This window comes from Dermochelys coriacea, chromosome 10 (genome assembly GCF_009764565.3).
Source record: "Dermochelys coriacea isolate rDerCor1 chromosome 10, rDerCor1.pri.v4, whole genome shotgun sequence".
NCBI lineage: Eukaryota > Metazoa > Chordata > Testudines > Dermochelyidae > Dermochelys > Dermochelys coriacea.
In genome coordinates this window covers 34,281,056-34,304,162 of record NC_050077.1, presented here as the reverse complement: position 1 = coordinate 34,304,162, position 23,107 = coordinate 34,281,056, and the positions used below count along the sequence as shown (strand labels likewise).

The 23,107-nt window shown below is 61.5% G+C and overlaps 3 protein-coding genes across 5 annotated transcripts in view; 2 read left to right on the top strand and 1 right to left on the bottom strand.

Moving 5' to 3' along the window:
- Positions 1–7,948, top strand: part of CORO7 (coronin 7) — a 173,961-nt gene extending 166,013 nt beyond the window's left edge. For both annotated transcript variants that reach the window (XM_038418793.2, XM_043493220.1), the window contains 6 exons: positions 837–926; positions 2,891–3,007; positions 3,175–3,310; positions 3,785–3,876; positions 4,448–4,534; positions 4,930–7,948. In XM_038418793.2, coding sequence (XP_038274721.1) covers positions 837–926; positions 2,891–3,007; positions 3,175–3,310; positions 3,785–3,876; positions 4,448–4,534; positions 4,930–4,935 — 528 coding nt within the window. In that variant the 3' untranslated portion in view covers positions 4,936–7,948. The remainder of the gene's footprint in view (positions 1–836; positions 927–2,890; positions 3,008–3,174; positions 3,311–3,784; positions 3,877–4,447; positions 4,535–4,929) is intronic.
- Positions 7,949–8,092: 144 nt separating this feature from the next.
- PAM16 (presequence translocase associated motor 16) lies at positions 8,093–15,245 on the top strand. Its single transcript, XM_038418797.2, has 5 exons — positions 8,093–8,539; positions 9,661–9,745; positions 10,408–10,544; positions 13,805–13,870; positions 15,088–15,245. Exons 1-5 carry the CDS (start codon positions 8,108–8,110, stop codon positions 15,178–15,180), a joined length of 813 nt encoding a protein of 270 aa, XP_038274725.2. The 5' UTR covers positions 8,093–8,107; the 3' UTR covers positions 15,181–15,245.
- A 2,652-nt stretch (positions 15,246–17,897) lies between these two features.
- Positions 17,898–23,107, bottom strand: part of GLIS2 (GLIS family zinc finger 2) — a 34,127-nt gene continuing 28,917 nt past the window's right edge. For both annotated transcript variants that reach the window (XM_038420615.2, XM_038420621.2), the window contains exon 7: positions 17,898–22,935. In XM_038420615.2, coding sequence (XP_038276543.1) covers positions 22,127–22,935 — 809 coding nt within the window. In that variant the 3' untranslated portion in view covers positions 17,898–22,126. The remainder of the gene's footprint in view (positions 22,936–23,107) is intronic.

Below are 23,107 nucleotides of genomic sequence, written 5' to 3'. Positions count from 1 at the left end.
CCCATCCTTCTCTCTCCATTGTCACTGCGGGTGGCACATCCTGGCCGAGCTGCCAGGTCTCAGGCTGTGCCAGGAGTACCAGCAGGGCAGCCATGGGCCAACAGGCAGTCAAAAGAGCCCGTGACCTTGGAGAAAGGGCTGAGCAGCGTCTGGGCTCTGCCTGTCCCACAGGGCCTGGCACATGGGTGTGGACCTGCTAGCTTCATACCAGTGCCTGGAACTGCACGGCACCCACACCCTCCCCAGAGGGACCACCCAGGGGGTCGGTCACCTGGCTGGGTTGCGTGGCTGGCCTTGCTGTACAGTCCCAGTTTGGCTGTCCCTGGCACATGGGTGTTAGCCTGGGAGAAGCAGTGCCCGGCAGCCCAGTGGGGAGTGCTCCTGAGCCCGGCCGCTGGGTCATCAGTGGCCACGCTCTGTTTGGAGCAGGGGGTCTCCAGAGGGCTGGGCCCCAGGATGATGAAGTGGAGTCTCCCTGCCTGGGGCAGAAGCTGTCTGCTTGGGTCCCGTGTTGGGAGGCTGTTGGCCCGGACAGCCCCACTGGCTCCGTCCCACGGTGGCCAGGCTTCAGGCCGTGCTCTCCTTGCAGCTGGCCCTGGAGGGCTGGGGGCTGCTCCTCCTCTGGGTCCCGCCACGGGAGTCTCCCCACAGCCCATTGCCTCCCTCCCCGTGTCACCATGGGGCTGCTGAATCCTGGCTGGCTCACCGCACACCGCACCTCCATGATAGCACCAGGGGGACACGGCAGCTCCCCCCGACATCGGCACCGGGCCTGGCCGCACCCCGTACGTCACCAGCTCTCCCCTCACGCAACTCTCCTTGGCCTTGGTGTTTAGGGCGACACAAGAGTCTTTGTCTACGAGGTGGTCCCCGAGGCGCCCTTCTTCCTGGAGTGCAACAGCTTCACTTCCAGCGACCCACACAAGGTACCAGGGCTGGCGGGGAGAGGCCCTGGGCAGAGGGAGCAGGGTCACCTCTGCGGTGCCAGGCCAGCTGCCCGCTCACAAAGGCAGGGCTCCTGCCGCCTCCAGTCAGGCTCTGTGTGTGCAGTGTGTACCCCGGCCTCCCCCAGCCAAGCTAGGCCTGGGGGCGGCCTGGCAGCGCCTGCTTTTGCTGCTGCCCTCCTTGGCTGGCGGCAGGTTTCTGCGAGGCTGGGTGGGGTGGGGCAGCTGTCCCGGCTGGCTGTGTTGGGACAGCCAGATCTACCAATGGCTGACGAGCACAGAGACACCGATGCCTCTGATCCCCCGCTCAGTCCTGGTCTGTGCATGCTCCAGTGGGGTGGGGGTGCCCAGATCCCTGTGGCCGGTTGGGGGCGATTTCTGCATCCATCACCTGAGCAAGGAGACCCGAATGTTCCATGGCAGCTGTCCTGGCTCGAATGGCCCCAGGCCATGGGTGGCTCTGTCACATGCGGGGCAGAGTCATGGTCCAGGCCATGTCGCTGCATCGGAGCATGGCAGAGCGGGCACAGCCGGGACCTAGCGATGGTAAAGCCCGCTGCGCCCCATGGGTCCCCATGCAGGGCTGTGCCCGCTCACACGTTCCCCAGGGCTTGACCAGCCCAGGGCTCAGTATCCCAGGGACAGCCTGTAACCCCTTCCCCGGGAGACCGCACCACATCCCCAGACAGATCCACCCCCACCTCACCCCCGCCTTTTCCCTGCCAGTCCTGCAGCCGGGAACTCGCCACTCCGCTCCCTTGGATAGCTGGTGCAAAGCCGCCCTCTAGTGGCCGTCCAGGGGAGTCACTATCTCCAGGGTGCAGGGGCGTTATAGCGCAGCAGTTCCCCGCCACCGCCGCTAGGGGGACGCGTGGTGCCAGGGGACATGTGCAGGGACACCGTGCTACGTGTGCAGGAGGAATCCCGCACAGAGAGACAGGTGGAGCTGCCCACCTGTGTGTGCAGGGGAAGCCTCCTGGGCAGTGCCCCCAGCCCCGCCCTCGAAGTCCAGGTTGGCAGCTGCCCCCCAGGCTGCTGGAGTCTGCAGCCATCCCCCTCACTGCATGCCGGCCGGCGGTGGGCAGGAGCTCCGCATCCCTCTCTGGGCATGGGTGTCCATGGGCGGGCACCAGATTAGAGGTGTGCCCGGGGGCTTGGCTTTCCATAGTGTGGAGTGTGGCACAGGAAGGGAGAAAAGGGGGCTCTGAACCCCTGAATTGCCCTTCCTCGTGCTGAGCCCCAGGGGCTGGCATGTTGAGCGTTGCTCACATAGGCAGCCGACAGACCAGTCCCATGGGGGCAAGGCCTTTCTCGTGGGCTTTGGGCACCTGACCTTCACAACCCAGGCATCCCAGACTGCACCAGGAGCCCTGTGGGACAGGGTGCTGTAGAGACTGTTCTGGGGAGAGGCAGAAGCAGGAGGAGAGGGTGGGACCAGGGGACAGCACCATCCTTTGTGTTCTACCCCATGGCACTTCTTGCAGGGGTCAGGTTGCCAGGCTGGGCTCCTGTTCCAATTGGGGTAAGGACGTTCTGCCTCCATTCAGCCCCACTGCAGTGTCAAATGACTGTCAGGTTTCTTCATTTGCATGCTGTTGTCCTGGGCTGTTAATCAGCTGCCACATTCCACACCAGAAGTGGCTGCATCTCATTGGTGGTTCAGGCCTTCCCTCTCTCGCTTTGCTTTGTAACTCTGCAGAGGGCCATGAAGCCTGCACAAATCCTGTGCCCTGAGCAGGCAGCACCAGGGAGCTGGCAGCACTGCCTGAACACGGCTTCCTGCAGGCCCATCACCCCGTTGCCATCCCTGCCCCCCGCTGAGGAGGAGAGCAGGACTCGGCAGTATCCCCAGTGCCCCGGAAGTGAGATTCACAGGGGCCAGGCCCCCAAGGGGTGGTGCTGCCAGGCCATGGGGGACTGTGACATCTCCCTCTCTTCTTTCCCAGGGCTTTGTGTTCCTGCCCAAGACGGAGTGTGATGTGCGGGAGGTGGACTTTGCCAGGGCTCTGCGCCTGAGGCAGAACTCCATCGAGCCGGTCGCCTTCAGGGTCCCCAGAGTCAAGGTGGGTGGCATCAGACTCCCTGGGCTGCGCGGGGGGCTGGGCCGGGACAGTCCGAGCCCCGAGGAGCAAGCCCTGCCGTGCTGCTTGCCCCCTCCCCTAAGAGGTTGGCCAGGCTGAGCCCCTTCACCCAGCACAGCCCCTAACCCCGGCCTTCCTCCCATGTGCAGAAGGACTATTTCCAGGACGACATCTACCCGGCCACTGCAGTGTGCTGGGAGCCGGCCCTCCCCGCCGCGGCCTGGTGTGCGGGCACCGATGGGCAGCACCGCACCATCAGCCTGCAGCCCCGGGACATGACGCCAGGTGGGTGAGGGCAGGGCCATGGGAGGCGGAGGGGCCCAGAGCGCCGGGTGCAGCGCAGGTGGTGGCTGGCCTCTGGGTGATGCAGAGTGGGTCCCATGCACCTTCCTCTTCCCCACACACACTATCGTCGGGGGCAGGGTGAAGTGAGGGCACGCAGGGGAGGAGGTGTCCCCAGATATGTGGCACTGGGAGAAGGACCCATAGACCCAGCTGAGGCTGATCAGACTGGCAAACCCTTGCTGGGTTCAGGGTGGGCAGAGGGACGGATCTGGGGGTCCATGCCAGGCTCTGGGCAGGCAGGGTCTTTACCCCAGACTGGCGTCTCTCTCTGGGACAGGAGGAGGCCAGGCGGGAGCTGTTCTTAGGTGGCCCTTTGTGAAGGCTGGTGAGCTCGGGGTTGGGCGATGCCGGGGGGCAGGGGGTGAGGAGGTGGGGGCTGATGCTGTTCTCTCTCTCCGGACCCGTCTGTGCCAGTGAGTGCAGCCCCACAGGATGTGCCGTCCCGGAAGTACGTCCCGGCCTCAGTCTACCTGGAGGAGAAGTCTGACGAGCAGAAGAAGGAGGAGGTGGGCTGCCCCGGGGATCTGTGTGCTTTGACTCGCCTCAGCTTGGCCACCCCAGCCAGCACTGCCCAGCCAGGCCACCCTGCCCCCACAGCTGCAGGCTGGACCTGGCCCAGTGCTGGGGACCACTGACCCTACTGGGTGCTCCCCCTTACCCCCGTTGTCCATGCCAGGTACTGACCCCACCCACGAGCCTCACAGAGCCTCCTCCCTGCCGGGTGCTAACCCTGCTCACCAGCCCCCTGGAGTCCCCTCCCTGCCTGGCACTGACCCTGCCCACCAGCCTCCTGGAGCCCCTTCCCCACCAGGCGCTGAACCCACCCACCAGCCCCATAGAGCCTCGTGCCAGGCACTGACCCACCAGCGCTTCCAGGGGAGGGGGGAGTATCTGGCACAACAGTGCCCACTGGACAGTTAGTCTCCATTCTGTGCCCAGGGCAGGGGAGCAGGGCTGCACTGCTCGTATTCTGCTACCCGTCTGCCAGTAGCAGACACTGTGGGGGCAGTGAGCGCTGGGAAGGCCCCCTGAGTTCCACTGCAGGACGGCACCGACGCTCTGCCCTTCTCCCCGCAGCTGCTGAGCGCGATGGTGGCCAAGTTGGGTAACCGGGACGACCCCCTGCCGCAGGAATCCTTCGAAGGGGTGGATGAAGCGGAATGGGTAGGGCCAGGGGTCCTGCTCTGGGGGTGATGGGGGGTGTTGTGACATGCTTCCCTGGGGGTGGGGGGCAAGAGCCAGTCACTCAGTTCACTGGCCGTGAGGGGAGGAAAGCTGGAGCCACGGTGCTGCCTGGACCCCACCTCCTGCTCCCCACCCCCATGGGGGAAGCTGGGCAGCAGGAGCTACGCACGGTTCCCTGAGGAGAAACCCTCATGGCCCTCCATATCCAGAGGGACTTGTGGGGCTCTGGAGGGGGCAGAGAGCAATCACACCCTTGTGCCAGGAGCTCTGTCCGAGACAGGGTGGAATCCCAAGAGGACAGTGTGCCCGGTGATCACACCCCTGTTCCAGGTGCCCTGCCCGGGCTTCCGCTTACTCCTTCTCTTTCTTTGTAGGACTAGCCCTGGAGGGGCAACTCCTGTCTCCTGGGACCGCAATCTCCTCCGTGCCAATGCTGCTGGCTCCCCACTTCCCTGCCTGGCCTTCACAGCCCCCATGCTGAGGCCTTGCCTTTCGCTGGACTGTGCCCACACCCCAGGGCTTCGCTGCTCCCCAATCCAGCACCGATCTCCCTGGAGGGCCTCAGGCCCAGCCCAGGCCCTTTCCCAAAGAGCCCGGGAAGCCGGCTCTGCACCGGGCTCTGCTTTGTTACCTAAGGGCTAACGGACTGAGTGAGCCAGATCCTGCCAGCTTCGCCAGGCTGCACTCTCCTCTCCGTGTGGGGTCTGGCGGGGCTATGGACTCTCTGCTGACCACTGTGCAGCCGGGCTGGGGCTGGCCATGCTGCCTGCGGCTTCGGCCAGGAGTTTATACCCTCTGCCCGTTGGACCAGCGGGCTCCTCCAGGCACCTCAAATCACCCATCCTCAAGCAGAGCTGCTCGTCGGTCGGCTGACGTCCACGTTGTACTTGGGCCCCAGCCGATGGCACTGTGGTGGTAACCACCGCGGGCAAGGACAGAGCCACCCTGGGGGCTGCAAGGCTGGGGAAGCAAAGGGCCGTGGGGAGCTGGGGATGCCACCGTGGGATCTGGCCTTTCATAACCACCAACCCTCCCTGTTCTCGCAACACAAGCTCTTTGGCCCAACTGAGCGTGGCCCCCAAGCAAGGGTGCGGCCTGCAGCACCTCCTTCAGGCCAGCTCTGCTCACAACGCACAGGTTTTAGGGGTCTGATACCCAGGGCTGCAGGTGCCTTGAACACCTCCACAAGTCTACTCCAGAGCACTTGCACGTGCCTCACGCTTCTTTCAGGCTGCGGGGAGCAAGGGCCAGAGGCTGGAATCACTGCGGCACAGTGTACACCAAGTGCCTTCTCAGTGATCGGCTGTCGCCCCTGGCTCACTGGCACCTGTCGATCCACTGCAGGGGCCTGGCCCGAGATTGTTCTTCAGTTCAGAACTGAAGGCGAAGTCACACTTGTTCTGTTTCCTGTCTGGCAGACATTCAAAGCACAAGCCTTCCCAAGAGGGGCACCACACCCTGGCCTCGAGGGCTGCCTGTCTGGAGGGTGGGCAAGAGTCGCTGGTGGGTAGCCTTGGCAGAGAGCAGGGATGGAACAGGCCTGGAGCTCAGCACTGTGGTTCAGGAACCCAAGGGTACCCGGCCTGTGTGGCACTGCCAGCCCAGGCCTGGGCCCAGCCCCAGTCCCAGCAGAGCTTCCACTGCAACCCCACTGGCACGCCTCTGGAGCCTTCCCTCTACCCCAGGCTGGGCTTGGGGCACAGGCTTTTCCTGCAGGTGGGCAGTGCCCTCTTGGTTACAACTCGGACTCAAGTTCCAGGTGCTATTGCTGATTTCCCTCTGACCCTGGCATTTAGTGCAGCGCCCCCATCAGCTCAGGCAGGCGGTACCCAGAGATGCTTGCCCTGCTGCTCGTGGGGTACCCAGTCTGGACGCCTCCAGGCCTGCCAGGCTGGCATCCTTCCCCAGCATTACATTCGCTCTGCGCAATATTTCACCAACAGTGTGAGCCTTTAGCCCACCTAGGCGGTGTCTAGCAGAGAGTGTGTGATGTCACCCGGTATGTGACCTGCTTGGGCGGAGGGGGAATGTTCTCTTAGGGTGAAAGAGCAGAGCCTAGCTACCCTGAGCCAAGACCCACAGCTGCCCAGCCCTTCCTGGAGAGCCTGGCACCGCAAGGGGCATTGCCTTGCCAACAAGCCCAAGTGCCAGAGCAGGGCTGGGGCTGTGCTTTGTAAGGCCTGGGAGCCTGGGCGTGGGGACTCAGTGGGGGCCCGCTGGAAGAGGACAAATGCCAGCAACCCAATGGAGAGGAGGGAGGGGGTTTCTGAAATGGTGCCATGAGTTTTAATAAAAAACGGTACTTTAAAAAAAACAAACGGAGGCAGCAAATCCCTGAAAGGCAGCATGGCAGGCAAAGCATCCTCCTTCTCCAGGGCTGTGGGGGGATGGATTCTCACACCTGCCTCTTGGCTGGCTGGTGCCGCAGCTCCCTGTCGGTGCTGGCCTGTGGCCAACTCCCACTTGCCCATCATCTGGCTGTCTTTGCAGCCTAGCTCACGGGCTGCGGCTGCTGTCACTGGGAGGGCCAAGCCCAATGCAGGCAGCCAGTGTGGGCAGGGAGTCCCTGAACCACTGCAGCCAACTGTGCCTTCTCCTCTCGGACCCAGTGCTCCTGTGGGTGAGCCTTAGCGCTCACCACCACTGTTGTGGCCAGTGGAGGTGCCTCCCAGGGCTCTGCCAGCCGTCCATTTTCCTTGGTGGGGTACAGGGGTGCAGTGGTGGTACACCCCAGACCCTGAGCCCAGCGCATTGTCTTGCAGCCAGCAGTTTTCAGTGCCGGGCACCCGCAGCTCCCACTAAGCGCATCACTGACGCTCCGGCCTGGCCCGCTTGGAGCCTGCAGGGGCTGCGTTCACAGCTCCGGACTCCCTGCAGCTTGGGAGATGGCTGCCCCTGGTGCAGCTGGGAGACGTTGGGAGTTGCAGCTGTGCTACGCCTGGGGCGGGGGGGGGGGTGGAGGGAGGGAAGGCTGTGCCCTCATGGAGGTGACCCAAAACATGGAGAGGATTGAGTTCAGATGCAAGGCCCTGAGGGAAGGGAACTGCCATTGCCACGGGGTAACTGGCTCCCTGTTGTTCTAGTGACTCCTATTGCACTGGGTATGGGTGGGAGGCAGGCAGCAAGGGCAACCTACGAAAGCCCACCCCCCTTGGCTGATCATTTGAAGTCTGGGTTTGTTGCGATTTGGAACCAAACCTAAACATGTTGAAATTGGCCATTCAAGGGCCTGGAGGTCTGGCTCAGCGCTCGTTCACCGGTCTAGCTGCCCCAGAGCCACAGCTGGAGTCACCAACGTGGGAGCTCTGGGGTCTCCAACTCTGTTGAGTTGGTGGGCGGCCCCAGAGCTGGGGCGCCTGCCAGGGGTTCCAGGCTCGTCTCCCTGCCTGGCAGGGGCGGTGGCCAGACTGTGCCAGGGGAGGAGACCTCCGCCCCAGCCAGCGTTGATCGCCGGGGCGGGTCGTGCCAGGGACGTGGCCAAATGCCAGCTCAGCCAGCTCCCTGCTGCCCCCGCGTCCTCCCTGCCGGGAGACGGGGCCGGGCCGGGCCCCCATGGCGGTGCCCACGTGGCCGGGCCCAGGCGCGGCGGGGGAGGGGTCACCTCCAGGGGCCGCGGGTGCGGAGCGTGGGGGATCTCGGGCCGGGCCAGGACCCAAAGCCCCACACCCAAGCGCTACAGATGGGCCGTGGCGAGGCTGCCCCTCGGCGCGAGGGCGGCTGGGGGCCAGGCCGGGGGGGCGCTGGGGCCGCGATGGGGATGAGCGGCCCGGCTCCCGCGACAGGGGCACCCAGCCCCGCCCCCGCTGCGGCCTCCCCGCCGGCCGCCAGGGGGCGCGCCCCCCTCCCGCGCGGCGCTCGGCACCCGCCGCTCGCTGGCCGCGGGGACACTCTGCCCGGCGCCGTCTCTATGGCGCCCTCGCGGGGGCCGCTGCCCTTCGCTCCCTGAGCCGGAGCCCGCGGCAGGCCGGAAGCGCCGGGGACATGGTGAGCGGGGCCGGGGTCGCTGCCCCGAGCCGGGGCTCCCCAGCCGCGCTCCGTCCTGCGCAGGCCCCGCCGCGGGGTGCGGGCGCCGGAGGTTGGGTCCGTGGACTCGCCCGCGGGGCCCCTTGCGGCGCTGGGACGGTGCCCGCGCGGCCCCGGCCCCGGCCCCGGCCCCGGCCCGCGGAAAGCGGCGGGGTCCGTGCGGCTGGGCCGGGCACGTCTGAGCGGCCGCAGACCGGCCCCCGAGCCGGGCTCCCCCCGCGCGGGCGGCGCGAGGTCCGGGAACCATTCGTCCGTCGCCCTAGCGCGCTCTGCCCGTGGAAAGCGGCCCTGGGCAGAGCGTGTTGTGCTGGGGGCGGGGAAACTCCCCTGGCTCCGGCTCCGGCTCGGGGGCCAGGGCAGCACTTGACCCGCTCGGCCCGGGCTCCTTCGCTGGCCGCCGCTGCGAGGGGTGAGCCCGGCGCCTGGCGTCGGCGTACGGCGGCCTGTGTGGCCGCTTGCACGTGCTAATGCAGGGGCGTTAGCTGCTCCTCCGTTTCCAGTGCCCACCCTGCGGTGCCCAGGGCCGGGCTGGCCTTGCCCTGCTCCCCGCCGGCAGGGCCGTGCAGCTGCCTGGCCGCTAGAAGGCGCTCGCCGTGTAACAGGCACACCCCGGCCTGCTGGGCGCAAAGGCCGAGGTTGCTCTGGATTCAGATGCGCGGGCTGGTGAAGTCTCCCCTCGCCCCCCCCCCTTCCCTTTTGCAGCCAGTGCCCAGCGAGCATTGGGGTGGCATCTGGCTGCCTTTCCTGAGCTCCCATAGCCAGTGATTTAACTAGTCCCAGCGCACTGGCCCTATTGGTCCCTGATCTGGCCCGGGCTCTTCTGGACCATGTTGCGTCGCTGGCCGGGCTAACCGATTGCTGGCTTTTGGCAGGGTGAATGCTTTGGGGGAGGAGAGCGCTTTTAAGCACACTAGTGCCTGAGTTGTGTGCGGGAGGGGGAGCCGCTGGATCTCCCTATTTACCTGATGCCCTTCCTGAGCAATGCAAGGTCCCAGGAGTAACCTGGGCACACCCACTCAGAAGGTCCCTTCTGTCGGCCCCTGTCAGCAGCAGGCGTTTGACTGCTTGTGCTTTGCCTGCAGGCCAAGTACCTGGCGCAGATCATCGTGGTGGGGGTGCAGGTGGTGGGCAGGGCCTTCGCTCGGGCGCTCAGGCAGGAATTTGCAGGTAAGCACCAGTCACTGTCGCCAGCCTCGTCTCTTGTATCCAAGGGGGATATCCATGGAAACCTCATGTTGTCCTTGAGGGTGACCCCCAGCCTTGGCTCTGCTGGTGGGCACCGGGCCTGTGCTGCTGAGCTCCCCCTGCAGCCTGTGGCTGGGGAAGGTAGCCTGGATTGGCACCTTCACTTGTGATAACTGCTCAGTAATATGCGTTAGTGTTAGCGTGTTACCTGCACGGACCCAGGCTAGTAACACGAGCTGCTGCTGGGCAGGGAGCAGGGATGGGGACCTGGGCTGGGATTCCAGTGTTTCCTGGGGGCCCTGCTCGGTGGCTGATTGAGCCAGGCTTACTGGGTGGCCCTGGTGGGGACAGTTCTGAGTGCTGTACAGAGAGCAGGGGGATCCTCTGGGAGGGAGGGCAGGATTATCCCCATTGCTGTACACATTGCTGTGACAGACTGGAATTGAACCCAGGCATCCTTGGCTCATGTGGCCACGCCCTGCCCTCTTCCCCCCCCCCCCCTTATGTCCATAGAGGTCCTGTGGCACTTCCCTTTGCATGTTCAATAGCCCCAGGTAAGCTCTCCTGTGAGCACTGTGGCCAGGTGCACCAGGGAGAGCGGGCTGTGACTGGAGGAGTGATCAGCTTGGGGTCTCTCTGAACAGCCAGCCGAGCAGCGGCTGATGCGCGGGGACGCGGTGGGCCCCAGTCTGCTGCAGCCACCAGCATCTCAGGGATCAGCCTGCAGGAGGCCCAGCAGATCCTCAACATTTCCAAGCTCAGCCCGGAGGAAATTCAGAAGGTAAAGTCGTGGCTCGGAGCAGGACGGTCCAGCAGGCAGGCCTGCATGGCAGCAGGTTGCTGAGAGACCAGCCCCTTTTCCCCAGCTGCTGCAGCCTGGTGTTCTTGCTCAGGCAAACGCTGCCCAATTAAATGTAAAAATGTAATAAGAAAAGCAAAAAAGGAGTTTGAAGAACAGCTAGCCAAAAACTCAAAAGGTAATAACAAAATGTTTTTTAAGTACATCAGAAGCAGGAAGCCTGCTAAACAACTAGTGGAGCCCCTGGATGATTGAGATACAAAAGGAGCACTTAAAGACGATAAAGTCGTCGCAGAGAAACTAAATGAATTCTTGCATCAGTCTTCACGGCTGAGGATGTTAGGGAGATTCCCAAACCTGAGCTGTCTTTTGTAGGTGACAAATCTGAGGAATTGTCACAGATTGAAGTGACACTAGAGGAGGTTTTGGAATTGAGAAATGTAACAGTAACAAGTCACCGGGACAAGATGGCATTCACCCAAGAGTTCTGAAAGAACTCAAATGTGAAATTGCGGAACTATTAACTATGGTTTGTAACCTGTCCTTTAAATCAGCTACTGTACCCAAAGACTGGAAGATACCTAATGTAACACCAATATTTAAGAGAGGCTCTAGAGGTGATCCTGGCAATTACAAACCGGTAAGTCTAATGTCAGTACCGGGCAAATTGGTTGAAACAATAGTAAAGAATAAAATTGTCAGACACCTAGAAGAACATAAATTGTTGGGCAAAAGTCAACATGGTTTCTGTAAAGGGAGATCATGTCTTACTAATCTATTAGAGTTCTTTGAGGGAGTCAACAAACATGTGGACAAGGGGGATGCAGTGGACATAGTGTACTTAAATTTCTAGAAAGCCTTTGACAAGGTCCCTCACCAAAGACTCTAATGTAAATTAAGTTGTCATGGGATAAGAGGGAGGATCCTTTCATGGATTGAGAACTGGTTAAAAGACAGGGAACAAAGGGTAGGAATAAATGGTAAATTTTCAGAATGGAGAGGGGTAACCAGTGGTGAGCTGGAACCGGTTCTCTGGAACCGATTGTTAAATTTGGACAACCCGGTTCTAAAAAGGCTTCTAAATTTAACAACTGGCCAAAAGGGGCACCCTAGGTGCCGACTCTGTGGGTGTTCCAGGGCTGGAGCACCATGGGGAAAATTTGGTGGGTGCAGAGCACCCACTGGCAGCTCCCCGCCCGGCCCCAGCTCACCTCCGCTCCGCTTCCACCCTGAGTTACACTCTGCCCCGCTCTGCTTCTCCCCCCCCCCCCACGGCTTCCTGTGAATCAGCTGTTCGCGCGGGAAGCCTGGGAGGGCTGAGAAGCAAGCGGCGGCTTCGCTCTCAGGCCCAAGGAGGCGGAGTGGAGGTGAGCTGGGCGGGGGGGTGTGAGGAGGGCCGCCCATGCTGCAGCAGGTAACGCAGGGGGCACACAGGGTAACCGCTCCCCGCCCCAGCTCCCCTCCACCTCCCTGGGCAGGTCCCTCTGGCTCTTAGGGGTGGGGCGGAGTGGGCACCCACTATGGTGGCCCACAAGACCCTCCTGCCCGGTTCTGGGCGGAGGTGGGGGTGGATGGGGCAGGGGTCCCGGGGTGGGGGACGGGCCATGATCCCCTCGTGGGGTGAGGAGGGAACCGGTTGTTAAGATTTTGGCAGCTCATCACTGGGGGTAACCAGTGGTGTTCCCCAAGGGTCAGTCCTAGGACCAGTCCTATTCAACCTATTCATAAATGATCTGGAGAAAGGGGTAAACAGTGAGGTGGCAAAGTTTGCAGATGATACTAAACTGCTCAAGATAGTTAAGACCAAAGCAGACTGTGAAGAACTTCAAAAAGATCTCACAAAACTAAGTGACTGGGCAACAAAATGGCAAATGAAATTTAATCTGGATAAATGTAAAGTAATGCACATTGGAAAAAATAACCCCAACTATACATACAATATGATGGGGGCTAATTTAGCTACAGCTAATCAGGAGAAAGATCTTGGAGTCGTCATGGATAGTTCTCTGAAGACGTCCACGCAGTACGCAGCAGCAGTCAAAAAAGCAAATGGGATGTTAGGAATCATTAAAAAAGGGATAGAGAATAAGACGGAGAATATCTTATTGCCCTTGTATCAATAATGGTACGCCCACATCTTGAATACTGCGTACAGATGTGGTCCCCTCATCTCAAAAAAGATATACTGGCATTAGAAAAGATTCAGAAAAGGGCAACTGAAGTTATTAGGGCTTTGGAACGGGTCCCATATGAGCAGAGATTAAAGAGGCTAGGACTTTTCAGCTTGGAAAAGAGGAGACTAAGGAGGGATATGATAGAGGTATATAAAATCATGAGTGGCGTGGAGAAAGTGAATAAGGAAAAGTTATTTACTTGTTCCTGTAATATAAGAACTAGGGGCCACCAAATGAAATTAATGGGTAGCAGGTTTAAAACAAATAAAAGGAAATTCTTCTTCACTCAGCGCACAGTCAACCTGTGGAACTCTTTGCCTGAGGAGGTTGTGAAGGCTAGGACTATAACAGGGTTTAAAAGAGAACTGGATAAATTCATGGAGGTTAAGTCCATTAATGACTATTAGCCAGGATGGGTAAGGAATGGTGTCCCTAGCCTCTTTTTGTCAAAGAGTGGAGATGGGTGGCAGGAGAGAGATCACTAGATCATTACCTGTTAGGTTCACTCCCTCAGGGGCACCTGGTATTGGCCACTGTTGGTAGACAGGATAGTGGGTTGGATGAGCCTTTGCTCTGACCCAGTATGGCCATTCTTACATTCTTATGGCAGAAGATGGCTGGGTGGCGGTGTGTTTTGTTCCAGGGAGTGAGTGTGGGTGGCCAGTTGGGGCTGGGCACCTCTGATCTCAGTGCAGCAGCTTCCTTCAGCAGGCCTGTTACCCATGGTACATTGAGGCACTCGCACCTTCCTCTCTACCCCGGGACCCTTCTTGGCTTGCCCTGTAATCAGGGCTTTCCAGTGCTGCAGAGGGGAGAGAAGTTCTGGGCTGAAGTGCTTGGACTCAACCCCCCATGACAGCCCCCCAGCAAATTTGCATGCCCTTGCTGGCAGAGTGTCAGTGAGCGAGGGTGGCTGCTCCCTCTTCCTCAGGACGGGGGCACTGCCATGGCTGTCCCCTGGAGGGACCTGTCACTATGGCTTAGAACAGCCAGCTGGCAATGCGCTGAAATGAAGAGCGAGGGGCAGCTGGGAGAGGCAGCTCACGGTTGGCTTGTTTCCTTTGGCAGAACTACGATCACTTATTCAAGGTGAATGATAAGTCAGTGGGGGGATCGTTTTACCTGCAGTCTAAGGTAAGCGGGGCATTGGATGGGTCTGGGCAACCGTCCTGCTCTGTGCCAGACTATTGGGCTGGCCTTGCAGGTTCAGGGGCTAGCTGGCTCTCCTAGGAGCAGGCGCTTGGGGCTGGAGGCTCTAGGGCTGTCATCACGATTTGTGGCGCTCTAATTACCCCTTTGAGCAGAAACAGACCTTTTCAGGGGGTCTTTGCCAGGGTGAACGTCCTGCTGGCAGTGCCCTCTGGGTGTCTCCATCCTCACACCCCACCCACATGCTCCCACACCTCTCTGGGCCCCCTGTCACACAGGCTGGAACCTGGGTGTCTCCGATGGTAGCATGTCGGATCCTGAGAAAGGCCGAGTTCCCTGGGGTCTGGCACAGGGTCCGTTTGCCATCCTGTGCTCTCTGAAGCATCTGGATTGAGGGGGCAAACTTCCCTGGGCTGCAGCATCTTTCCTGGTCTGGAGCCAGTATCAGCAGCTCCCCATGCCAGTCACCAGTGTTCCCTCTAATTTTTTTACATCCATGTGCAGAATTAATTTTTTTATGTGCACCAACATGGAGGTGATGTGTGACACATCACCTTCATATTGGTGCACATAACTCATGTGATGGGCGTGGGGCCGAGGGGTTTGGAGTGTCGGAGGGCGTTAACGGCTGGAGTAGAGGGTTGTGGCGTTGGGGGTGCAGGCTCTGGGGAGGGGTTTGGGGTGTTGGAGGGGGCTTAAGGCTGGCGCAGAGAGTGGGGGCTCTGGGGTGGGGCCAGGGATGATGGGTTTGGGGTGCAGGCTTCCCTGGGGCTGCGGTGGGGAGAGATGACTCCTTCCAGCCCTCTCTTGCCGCAGGAGCTCGGGGCTGGGGAGTGGCATGTCTCCCCGGCTGTGGTAGCGCCAGTGGGCCTGGGCCAGGCTGAGGGAGATGCTCCTCCCCTGGCCAAGGCAGGTCCATGCTGGGGCTGGGCTGAGAGAGGGGTTCCTCTCCCCCAGCAACAGGTCCGTGCTGAGGCCAGCGGGGAGGGGCACCTCTCCTTGCCTGAGCCCCTGCACGGGGCTTAATAGGTAGCTGCGCAGCTTAGAGGGAATTTAGCCAGTCACGTAGGTGGTTTCTGCTGCCTCCTCCTGGCTGCCCTGTGAAGTGCAACCATGTCCCTTGTCTATCCTGGGCCTGAGGCCCGGCCTGGGTATGGCGGACTGGGCGGTAGGTGAGACTCATTGGAGACACTGTTCCACAGGTGGTGAGAGCCAAGGAGCGGCTGGATGAAGAACTTCGAATCGAGGCCCAGAGACAGAGTGAAAGAGAACAGGGGCAGAAGCCAGAGACGTAACTACTCCCCATGCCCTCTTCTCAGCCCCTCTAAATTATAGCCAGCCAATAAATCCCCTCTCTGCAGCTTCTTCTGTGTGGTTTGGATTCAGGAGATTCTGTGGGGGAGATGGGTGGGGGTCACAGCCTGGCCCATTGCTCTGTGGGCAGCTGTATCCACTACCGGATGGCTAGGGACCTCCCATAATGCACTAGGACAATGGGCAATGAGATAGATGGGGGAGGACCATTCCTTCCAGGACCATTCACCTTGAAACATGGCGTCCAATTGCCGCCACCTGCCGCAGAGCTAGAAATGCCTGGTGCTATATGCAGCCAGCTGGCTGCCTCCTTGGGAGCCCCATGCTTTAGAACAGCGGTGGGCAAACTACGGGTCACATCCAATCTATCAGACCTTTTAATTTGGCCTTCGAGTTCCTGGTGGGAAGTGGGGTCGGGGGCTTGCTCCACTCCGTGCTGCTCCCAAAAGCAGCAGCATGTCCCCCCTCCGTCTCCTACACGTAGTGGCAGCCAGGGGGCTCCACACAATGCCCCCGCCCCAAGCACTGGCTCTGCAGCTCCCATTGGCTGGAACCCAGAGCTGGCACTGCATCTCTACATAGGAGCCTGAAGGGGGGACATGCTGTTGCTTCCGGGAGCTACTCGAGGTAAGTGCCGCCCGGAGCCTGCACCCCTGACCTCCTCCCAACCCCCTGCCCCAGCCCTGATCCTCCTCCCGCCTTCCGAATCCCTCCATCCTAGGCCGAAGCACCCTCCTGCACCCCAAACTCCTCATCCCCAGCCTCCCCCCAGAGCCCGCACCCCTGCCCCAGCCCAGAGCTCGTCCTGCACTCTGCACCCCTTATTTCTGGCCCCACCCCAGAGCGCACACCCCCAGCTGGAGCCCACTCCCACACCCCAGCCTCCAATTTCATGAGCATTCATGGCCTACCATACAATTTCCATAACCATATGTGACCCTTGGGCCAAAAAGTTTGCCCACCCCTGCTCTAGAAACAGGGTTTCTGTGTGCCCCTGGCTCAGTGTGATGGGGGTGGACACTTTCCACTGCACCCACCATCTCAGAGATGTATCTGCCTTTCTAGTCCCTGGCCAGGTCCATCAGCGGCCTTAGGTCAGTGTCTGCTGGGGAGGAAGAGTCAGACAACATGGGTGGAGATCTGCTAGGATGTGGGAAAGCTGCCGTGCGAGGAGACCTGCTGCTGAGCCCTGGGAGTCAGTATGAGCCGGCCCTACCTGACTGGACTCCTGTATGCCCAGCTCTCCCTGGGGGCGAGGGGCAGCCTAAAGAGCCCAGCAGTTTAGCAGGGCAAGGAGGCCGCCGGCCACCAGTTTCACCTGGGGGCTGCTGTGGCGCATTTTCTGCCCAGCCATTTGGAAGGCCCCAGCTGCCTGTCTCAGCCCCTCCTGTGCAGCCCCGGAGGCCAGTCACAGATGGGCTCTTGGGACCAGACTGAGCCCGGAGGGCTCAGGAACCAGATCTCACCATTTCTAAGAGGGTTTTGCCAAACTAGAGTGCAGGAGCAAGGGGAATGGCTGAGCCTAGGAGGCTGTAACCGCCCTGCTGCTGGCCTGTCACCACATGCCTGGGCCTGACAGACTGGGGAGGGCAGCGGCCTGCATGGCTTCTGGGGGCTCCCCCGTAAACTCCAGGGTTCAGCTGCCCTGAGATGTTTGGAGCATTTCCTGGGGTGCAGCGTTGTTCCACAAACCCCTCCAGCCAGGTGAGCTCTGGCAGCCGCTGATCACAACAGCTCTCAGACCCATGCTCCCTCCACTCCTGATCATCGTAACTACCAGGCCACCCGGGGGGCGGCGGGCGGCATGTTCCCAAAGCAGCGCGATCCTGCAGCTCTCGGAGGACGGCAGCCCCCACCCTGCATGGGGTTAGCTTTACCAAGTCCTGAGATCTGGCTGGGAGAGCCCTGCCCCGGGGGAACTGACCAGAGGCAACTAACCCTGCCTGAGCCCAGCTGGCATAGTAGATTGTTTCCCTTTCCTAAGGGCCGTCAGTACCACAATGACACACACGCACAGCCTTTAGAGCACTGCCCTCTGTGCTGCTTTGCACAAGCCCTTCTCGGCCCCATGGCCCTGCGGGGCAGGTGTGCTGGGCACTCGGCTGGGCCACACATGACTCTGATGTTCCCTTGCTTGCTCCTCGTTGCTACGGGTTGGCTGCACAGAGATGGACGCTCCTGAGAACACTGAGGTTCATCCCAAACCCTAAGCCTGACCTGGCTGCCTCCCCTGGGGCCCCTTCTGGCCCATGGGGGGAGATGTCCGTACCAGAGGGCTCAGTGGTTCCTAAACTAGGGGCTGCAGCGTCCTGGCTCCCCCTCTGTTTCGGTAGCACCTGCAGGCCTCGTTGCGCTGGGCACTGGCCAGACCTGGGAGTAAGCAGGAGCTTGTGGGCCAGCTAGACGCTGAAGGTGAAGGGAAATGGGTGGCCATTTGTCCAAGATCTCCCAGCAACTCTGGGCTCAAACCCAGCTCTTCCCATCCACACACCAGAGTCCTGCCCTGCCCGCTGCCTCTCATCGTCAGCAGCTCCTGTGCAACCCCTCGCTCGGTCCCAGCACAGGCAGTGCCCGTCGCTGGCACCTAAAGGTGCAGGTGCCAGTGGGAGGCTGAGGTGCTCACAGGGGTGGTGTCCCTAGGCAGTGCTGAGCAGGGTGGAGCCCCCAAAAAGCAATCACAGGCCGACACATCCAAGGAAACTTTTCAATTCACTTTATTGTTTTCTTAATAAACTTCCTCTCCTCTGGAGGCTGAGAGGGGCAGTCGTGAGCGTCTCGCTTTGTTTCTTTTAGTTAAACGCTATGCTAACAGCAATGGAGCTGAGAGGAGAAAGAACGTACACTACCAGAGAAAGGCACTTAGAGACGGGTAAAATACCGAGAGCCTGGAATGTGCGACGACGACTGAAAAACAATACGTATACCGGCCCTGGCAGGCCTAGTCTATCACAAAGCACGTGCTGTGCTACTGTTAACCCTTTGAGTGGCATGCTGCTCACCCAGCCTGGGGCGAGAGGGCAGGGGTCTCTCAGCAGCCCCAGAGCTGGCAAGCATGATGCCAGTTCCCCCCAAGAGTCGGCTCTGGGGGGGCTAGCTCCCTGCCAGACTTGGGCTGTTGTGCTGTAACATCCAGACCCTGAGAGCCCCTCCCTCCAGCAGCTGCAATGGAGCTTTTGAGGTGGAGGATGTGGCCAATGAGGGGGTCTAGAGCCTTGGCTCGGGGGATCTCCTGGTTGGAGGGTGGCAGCAGAGCAGGGGTCCTGCTGTGGGCAGGGCAGAGGTACGCAGGACCCCCTTGTGTACCAGGAGCAGCAAAGACAACGAGACCCCTCCTGCAAAGGAGCGGTAGTCCAGGGGGGCCCCTTGGGGCGAGCACTGAGCAATCCCTCTGCGGGGGAGGGAGCGTCCGAGGGGCAAGGAGAGGGAGGGGGAGAGGCCAGGAGACCTGGGCATGAGTGGTGGCTGCTTGGAGATGCCCTGTCCTCAGGAAGTGCCTGAGCCTGCTCCTGTGGGTACAGCCATGCCATGCCCGGGCCTTTCTGTGCCCGAGGAGCCTGGCTCTGGAGCAGCCACTCAAAGTGCTAAATCAGTCTAAAGAATTTATGTAGCTTATATGTCCGTAGGCCAGCCTGGCTGGTCCTGGAGTGTCTAGAATAGCTTACGGTACATACTGCGCGGGTCTCTCCGGGCAGCGCCAGCTGAAGAGATGGGCTGAGCCCATGGGCATCACCCGCAACGGCTCAGTGCAACTCTGCCGTGCCAGCCAGCCCACCCACCTTCCGTCATTGGCCACAGCTAAACCTCCAGAGCCATGTAGTGCAGGGGCCAACCCTGCCTAGATCCACTGCCTGCTGGGGGCAACCACACCAGGCCCTTGCCAGGTTGGGAGGAGCCCGCTAGGTCACATGGCATGAGCCCAATCTGCTGTTGTGGCTCTATTCCTTATGGGCAGATGCCTCCTGGAGACTACAACTCCCAGTAGGCACTGCTCAGGTGGTGCAATGCTTGCTGGGAGCTGTAGTCTCCTCAGGCCACAGCCCTGGCCACCCCACATTTAATGCTGTAACTTAGGCTGGTTTGCTGCCCCCTCACTCAGGGCAGGGCCCCAGCAGCTCACCAGCTGTGTCCCCTACCAAGTGAGGGCTGTGATGCCACGTGGCTGGGAGGGGCAGACACATCAGCCCCCAGTGCTGCAGAGCCCCCCACCAGGCTGCACCGTAGGCAATGAGAGTGGCCCTATGCTGTGTGTAATTAACTTTCTAACCAGCAGGGAGCATGGGGGCAGGAAACCAGCTGTGGGGAGCTCATGCTCCCCAGCAGCTGGCACCCATAACCACAGTTCTCTGATGGGCCAGCTTCTGCCCCTCCTCAGGACCGGATGCCCCAGGGGCCACCGGCTGTCACCCAAAGCCGCTTGGTCTCAGCCTGGCACCTGGCCTGCTGCTCACCAGGGTGTCTCCAACCCGCCCCCTGGGGCAGTGACAGCAGGGGGCACAGCTAGGCCCATCGAAGGAGCCAGAGAAGAACATGGGGCAGCTGGCTGCACCCAGCCCATGGGCATTACTGGGTGGGGGGGGACAGGGCTAGTGGGATCCCTCCTAATTGCACATGCCGCAGCCCCTGGCCAAGGACGGGTCCAGGGGAGCTCTCAGGGCAACAGCCTGCCAAGGCCACGTGCCCACAGGCAGCCTGGCAGCCACGCCTCGGGAAGGTGGAGTGTGCCAGGGCAGGGCTAGCCAGGGCCCCGGGCAGTCAGGCTGCGGCTGGGCTGGCAGGGGGATGGCCTGGAGCAGGTTGCAGCTGCTGAGCCAGTCACTGGGAGATGGGCAATGGCTCTGTAGGGTGATCTGACCAAAGGGGAAACCAGTTTGGGGAGCATCAACAGCAGGCCTTGTGCGGGGAGGCTCAGCCCCAGGCCTGATGAGACTCAGCTGACCACGAGCCCTTGGCAGCTGGCCAGACTGGGAGCTGGGCAGGTGCAGCGCCAGGCTGTGGGTGGTGACCCAATGGCTCCCTGCAGTGCTGGGGCAGGAGGCTACAGGCATCTGCCCACTCAGGGTGTTAACTGAAGCACTGCCCCAGCACTCACCTCCCAGTCGGCGGGCCAGGGTTCAAAGCCAGGAAGGAGGGGGGCTCCCGCCCTGCGCCGCTGGCCAGCCACGCACACTTGCGTTACATGCTAAGGTACTAACAGAGCTGAAGGCAATCTTGCCCCCGCCCCCCCATTGGGGAAGGGGCACGGGAGCTGGTGAGCGGCATACTCAGCCAGTATGCGTTGTCGGAGGTGGGGGAGCAGGGTCCGAGGGCAGGGCTCCCCACAGGACTGGGGGGCCGTCTGTCTGTCTCAGTCCAGTCAACCCAGGGCTGAAGGGCAATGAGGCTGCAGTCTAGAAGTTCATCGTGGTCTTGTCTTGCCAGTATCTCCACCGCGCAAGCCCAGCTGCGGCTGTGTCGCACTGCCTCCTCCACTGGCACAGGGGCCCAGGGATGGCTGGGTGCATTCGGGGCCTGGCTGACTTGCTCTTGGGGGGTCAGACTGGGCAGGGTGCCAGTCGGCTGGTGGGAGCTCCATCGGCTTGGGGGTGAGAACAGGAACACCCCACTTCAGTGGCTCCTGGTGGTCCCATGTGGCTGGTCTGGGCTGGCTGCTCCCGGGTCAGTGCCGCTTGGCTCCAGGGGCACTGGCTGTGCTGCAGGCCGGGCTGGCACGAGCACAGGGAGGGGGGTAATGGGAGAGGACCACTGGCAGGTGTTGGGGTGAGTGAGGCGCTAGAGCCCTTCACATGGGCGCTTCTGGAAATGAGCCAGTGTTCCACGGTGTGCGGGAACTGGAGCTGGAGTGGAGGGAGCCCGCTAGCCCAGCGCCATGGCAGTGCCAGTCCTAGCGGGGGGGCTTACCCCAAGCCAGAGAGGAAGCCTGTGTCATGGGGCTCAAGGGTGGGGAAACATGCCTGTGTCTGTGGATTCTGCTGGCACCATCCTCCCTGCCAGGCTATGTGTGATGGCCAGATGGCATGGCCAGTGCCAAGGGGGCAGCTCTGCTGCAGGGGCCAGGGGACACGGCCCCCAGGAACCTCAGGCTGGGCAGGGGGGTCAATGGGCCCTTCCTCTGGGATCGCTCACACCCACCCAGCTACGGGGCTGTGTGGACGCCATCGTCTCCCACACAGCCAGCAGAGGGCACGAGGACATGAGCACCTGGCACTGACTGGGGGGTGGGCACAGGGATGGGTGTTGGGATCTCATGGCAGGTGACTGCATGGCTCAGGCCTCAGGCAGAGGGCACCTGGTCAGCACCAGAGACAAGGGCGCAATGAGGACCGGTCAGAGCAAGGGTTGGGTGAGATAAATAAATAACAGCGCCTGCCGCTGCCTGAGGCAGGCAGGCCCCAGGGAGAGATGGGGTGATGGCACACCAGGCCGGCCCTAGGGCCCCGATCCAGCTCCTTGGCCCCATTGCCACCAAGGCCACGGCCTGGCTTTGGTCCCTCCACAGTCGTCCCTTTCCGGCACTTGCTCTGCTGCCACAATCGACTCTGGTGCCCTAGCCCAGTGCCTCCCAGAGCCATGAGCCCACTCCTGCTGTGTCCTGTGCCAGTGTTGGTACCTTGGAGAGCCAGCAAGAGGCTTTAGGGTGTGGCTGGCTCAGGGAGGGGGCAGTTAGCTATCTGGGGGGTCCCATGAAGAGGCCTCTGGAGCGGCCTGCACTGGGCCAGTGGTGCGGGCCAGCCGCAGGGCTGGGATGGGGATTATTGCTATTCTCAGAAGAGTCAAACTCTTCTTTCGTGTAGGGTCCAAGCGAGACCCAAGCGGCAGTCGCAGGAGAAGGGGGCGGGAGGTTCGGATTCCCCCCAACCCCGCTGGCAGATTCACCCGTCGAGACCCGTGCCAAGGTGGCACCTCGTTTTGCATCTGGGCTTTGTTCATTCAGTTCACCACGGCCGGCTTCAGCAAGACGGAGCCAGGCGGGATCACCACCCAGCCAGGCGGCAGGGCCTCGGGGCTGCCCATAGAGCTCACGCCGGTGGACAGGTCCAGCACTGTGCCGGGCAGCAGCGGCAGGCTCTCCGGAGCACGCCTGAGCCGGGCCCGCTCAGTCCTGTCGCACGACTCTTTGCGGCTCTCGAGCCCTTGAGCTTTGCCCGCTTTGGCCACCCTGGTGTCACCCGCCTGGCACTTCTCCATGTCCGTCTTGCCAGCAAGCAGGGACACCATGGGCAGCCCTAGCCCGCCAGCACCAAAGGGAGATGCCAGCAAGGGGTTCTTGGCCAAGTTGAGTGGTGCCCCATTGAGGGACAGCATGGGGCTTGGAAGACCCGGCAGCGCGGCAGAGCCCACAGCGCCACAGGCCAAGGTGCTGAGGTCCAGGGGCCCCGGGGCCAACGGGATGGGCAAAGAGGCGCCCAGGCCGGGCAGTGCGTGCCCACCAAAGAGGGCGGCTGGATTGGGGATGATGAGCTGCGCCCCGTTGACGTAAGGCACTTCCGCCGAGGCGACAGGGGTCTTGGGAGGCTGCTGGAGTTTGAGCAGCTCCTGCTGCTCGTGGGACACGAAGTGGCCATGAGCCTTGATGTGCTTGCGCAGTGAGCTGGGGTCCGTGTAGCGCTTGTGGCAGCCAGGCATCTTGCAGTAGTAGGGCTTGTCCACGTAGTGGGTGCGCGTGTGCTTGAAGCGGTCGCTGGAGTTGGAGTAGCGCTTGCTGCAGCCCTCGTAGGGGCACATGTAGGGTTTCTCGCCTGCAGGGGAACACAACAGCCATGGGCTGCCACAGGCTTCTTGACCCAGCATGCCACTGTGCCTCCGCCACCTGGCCATGGGCTGCCACAGGCTGATTTAGTTGGGGATTGGCCCTGCTTTGAGCAGGGGGTTGGATAGATGACCTCCTGAGGTCCCTTCCAACCCTGATAT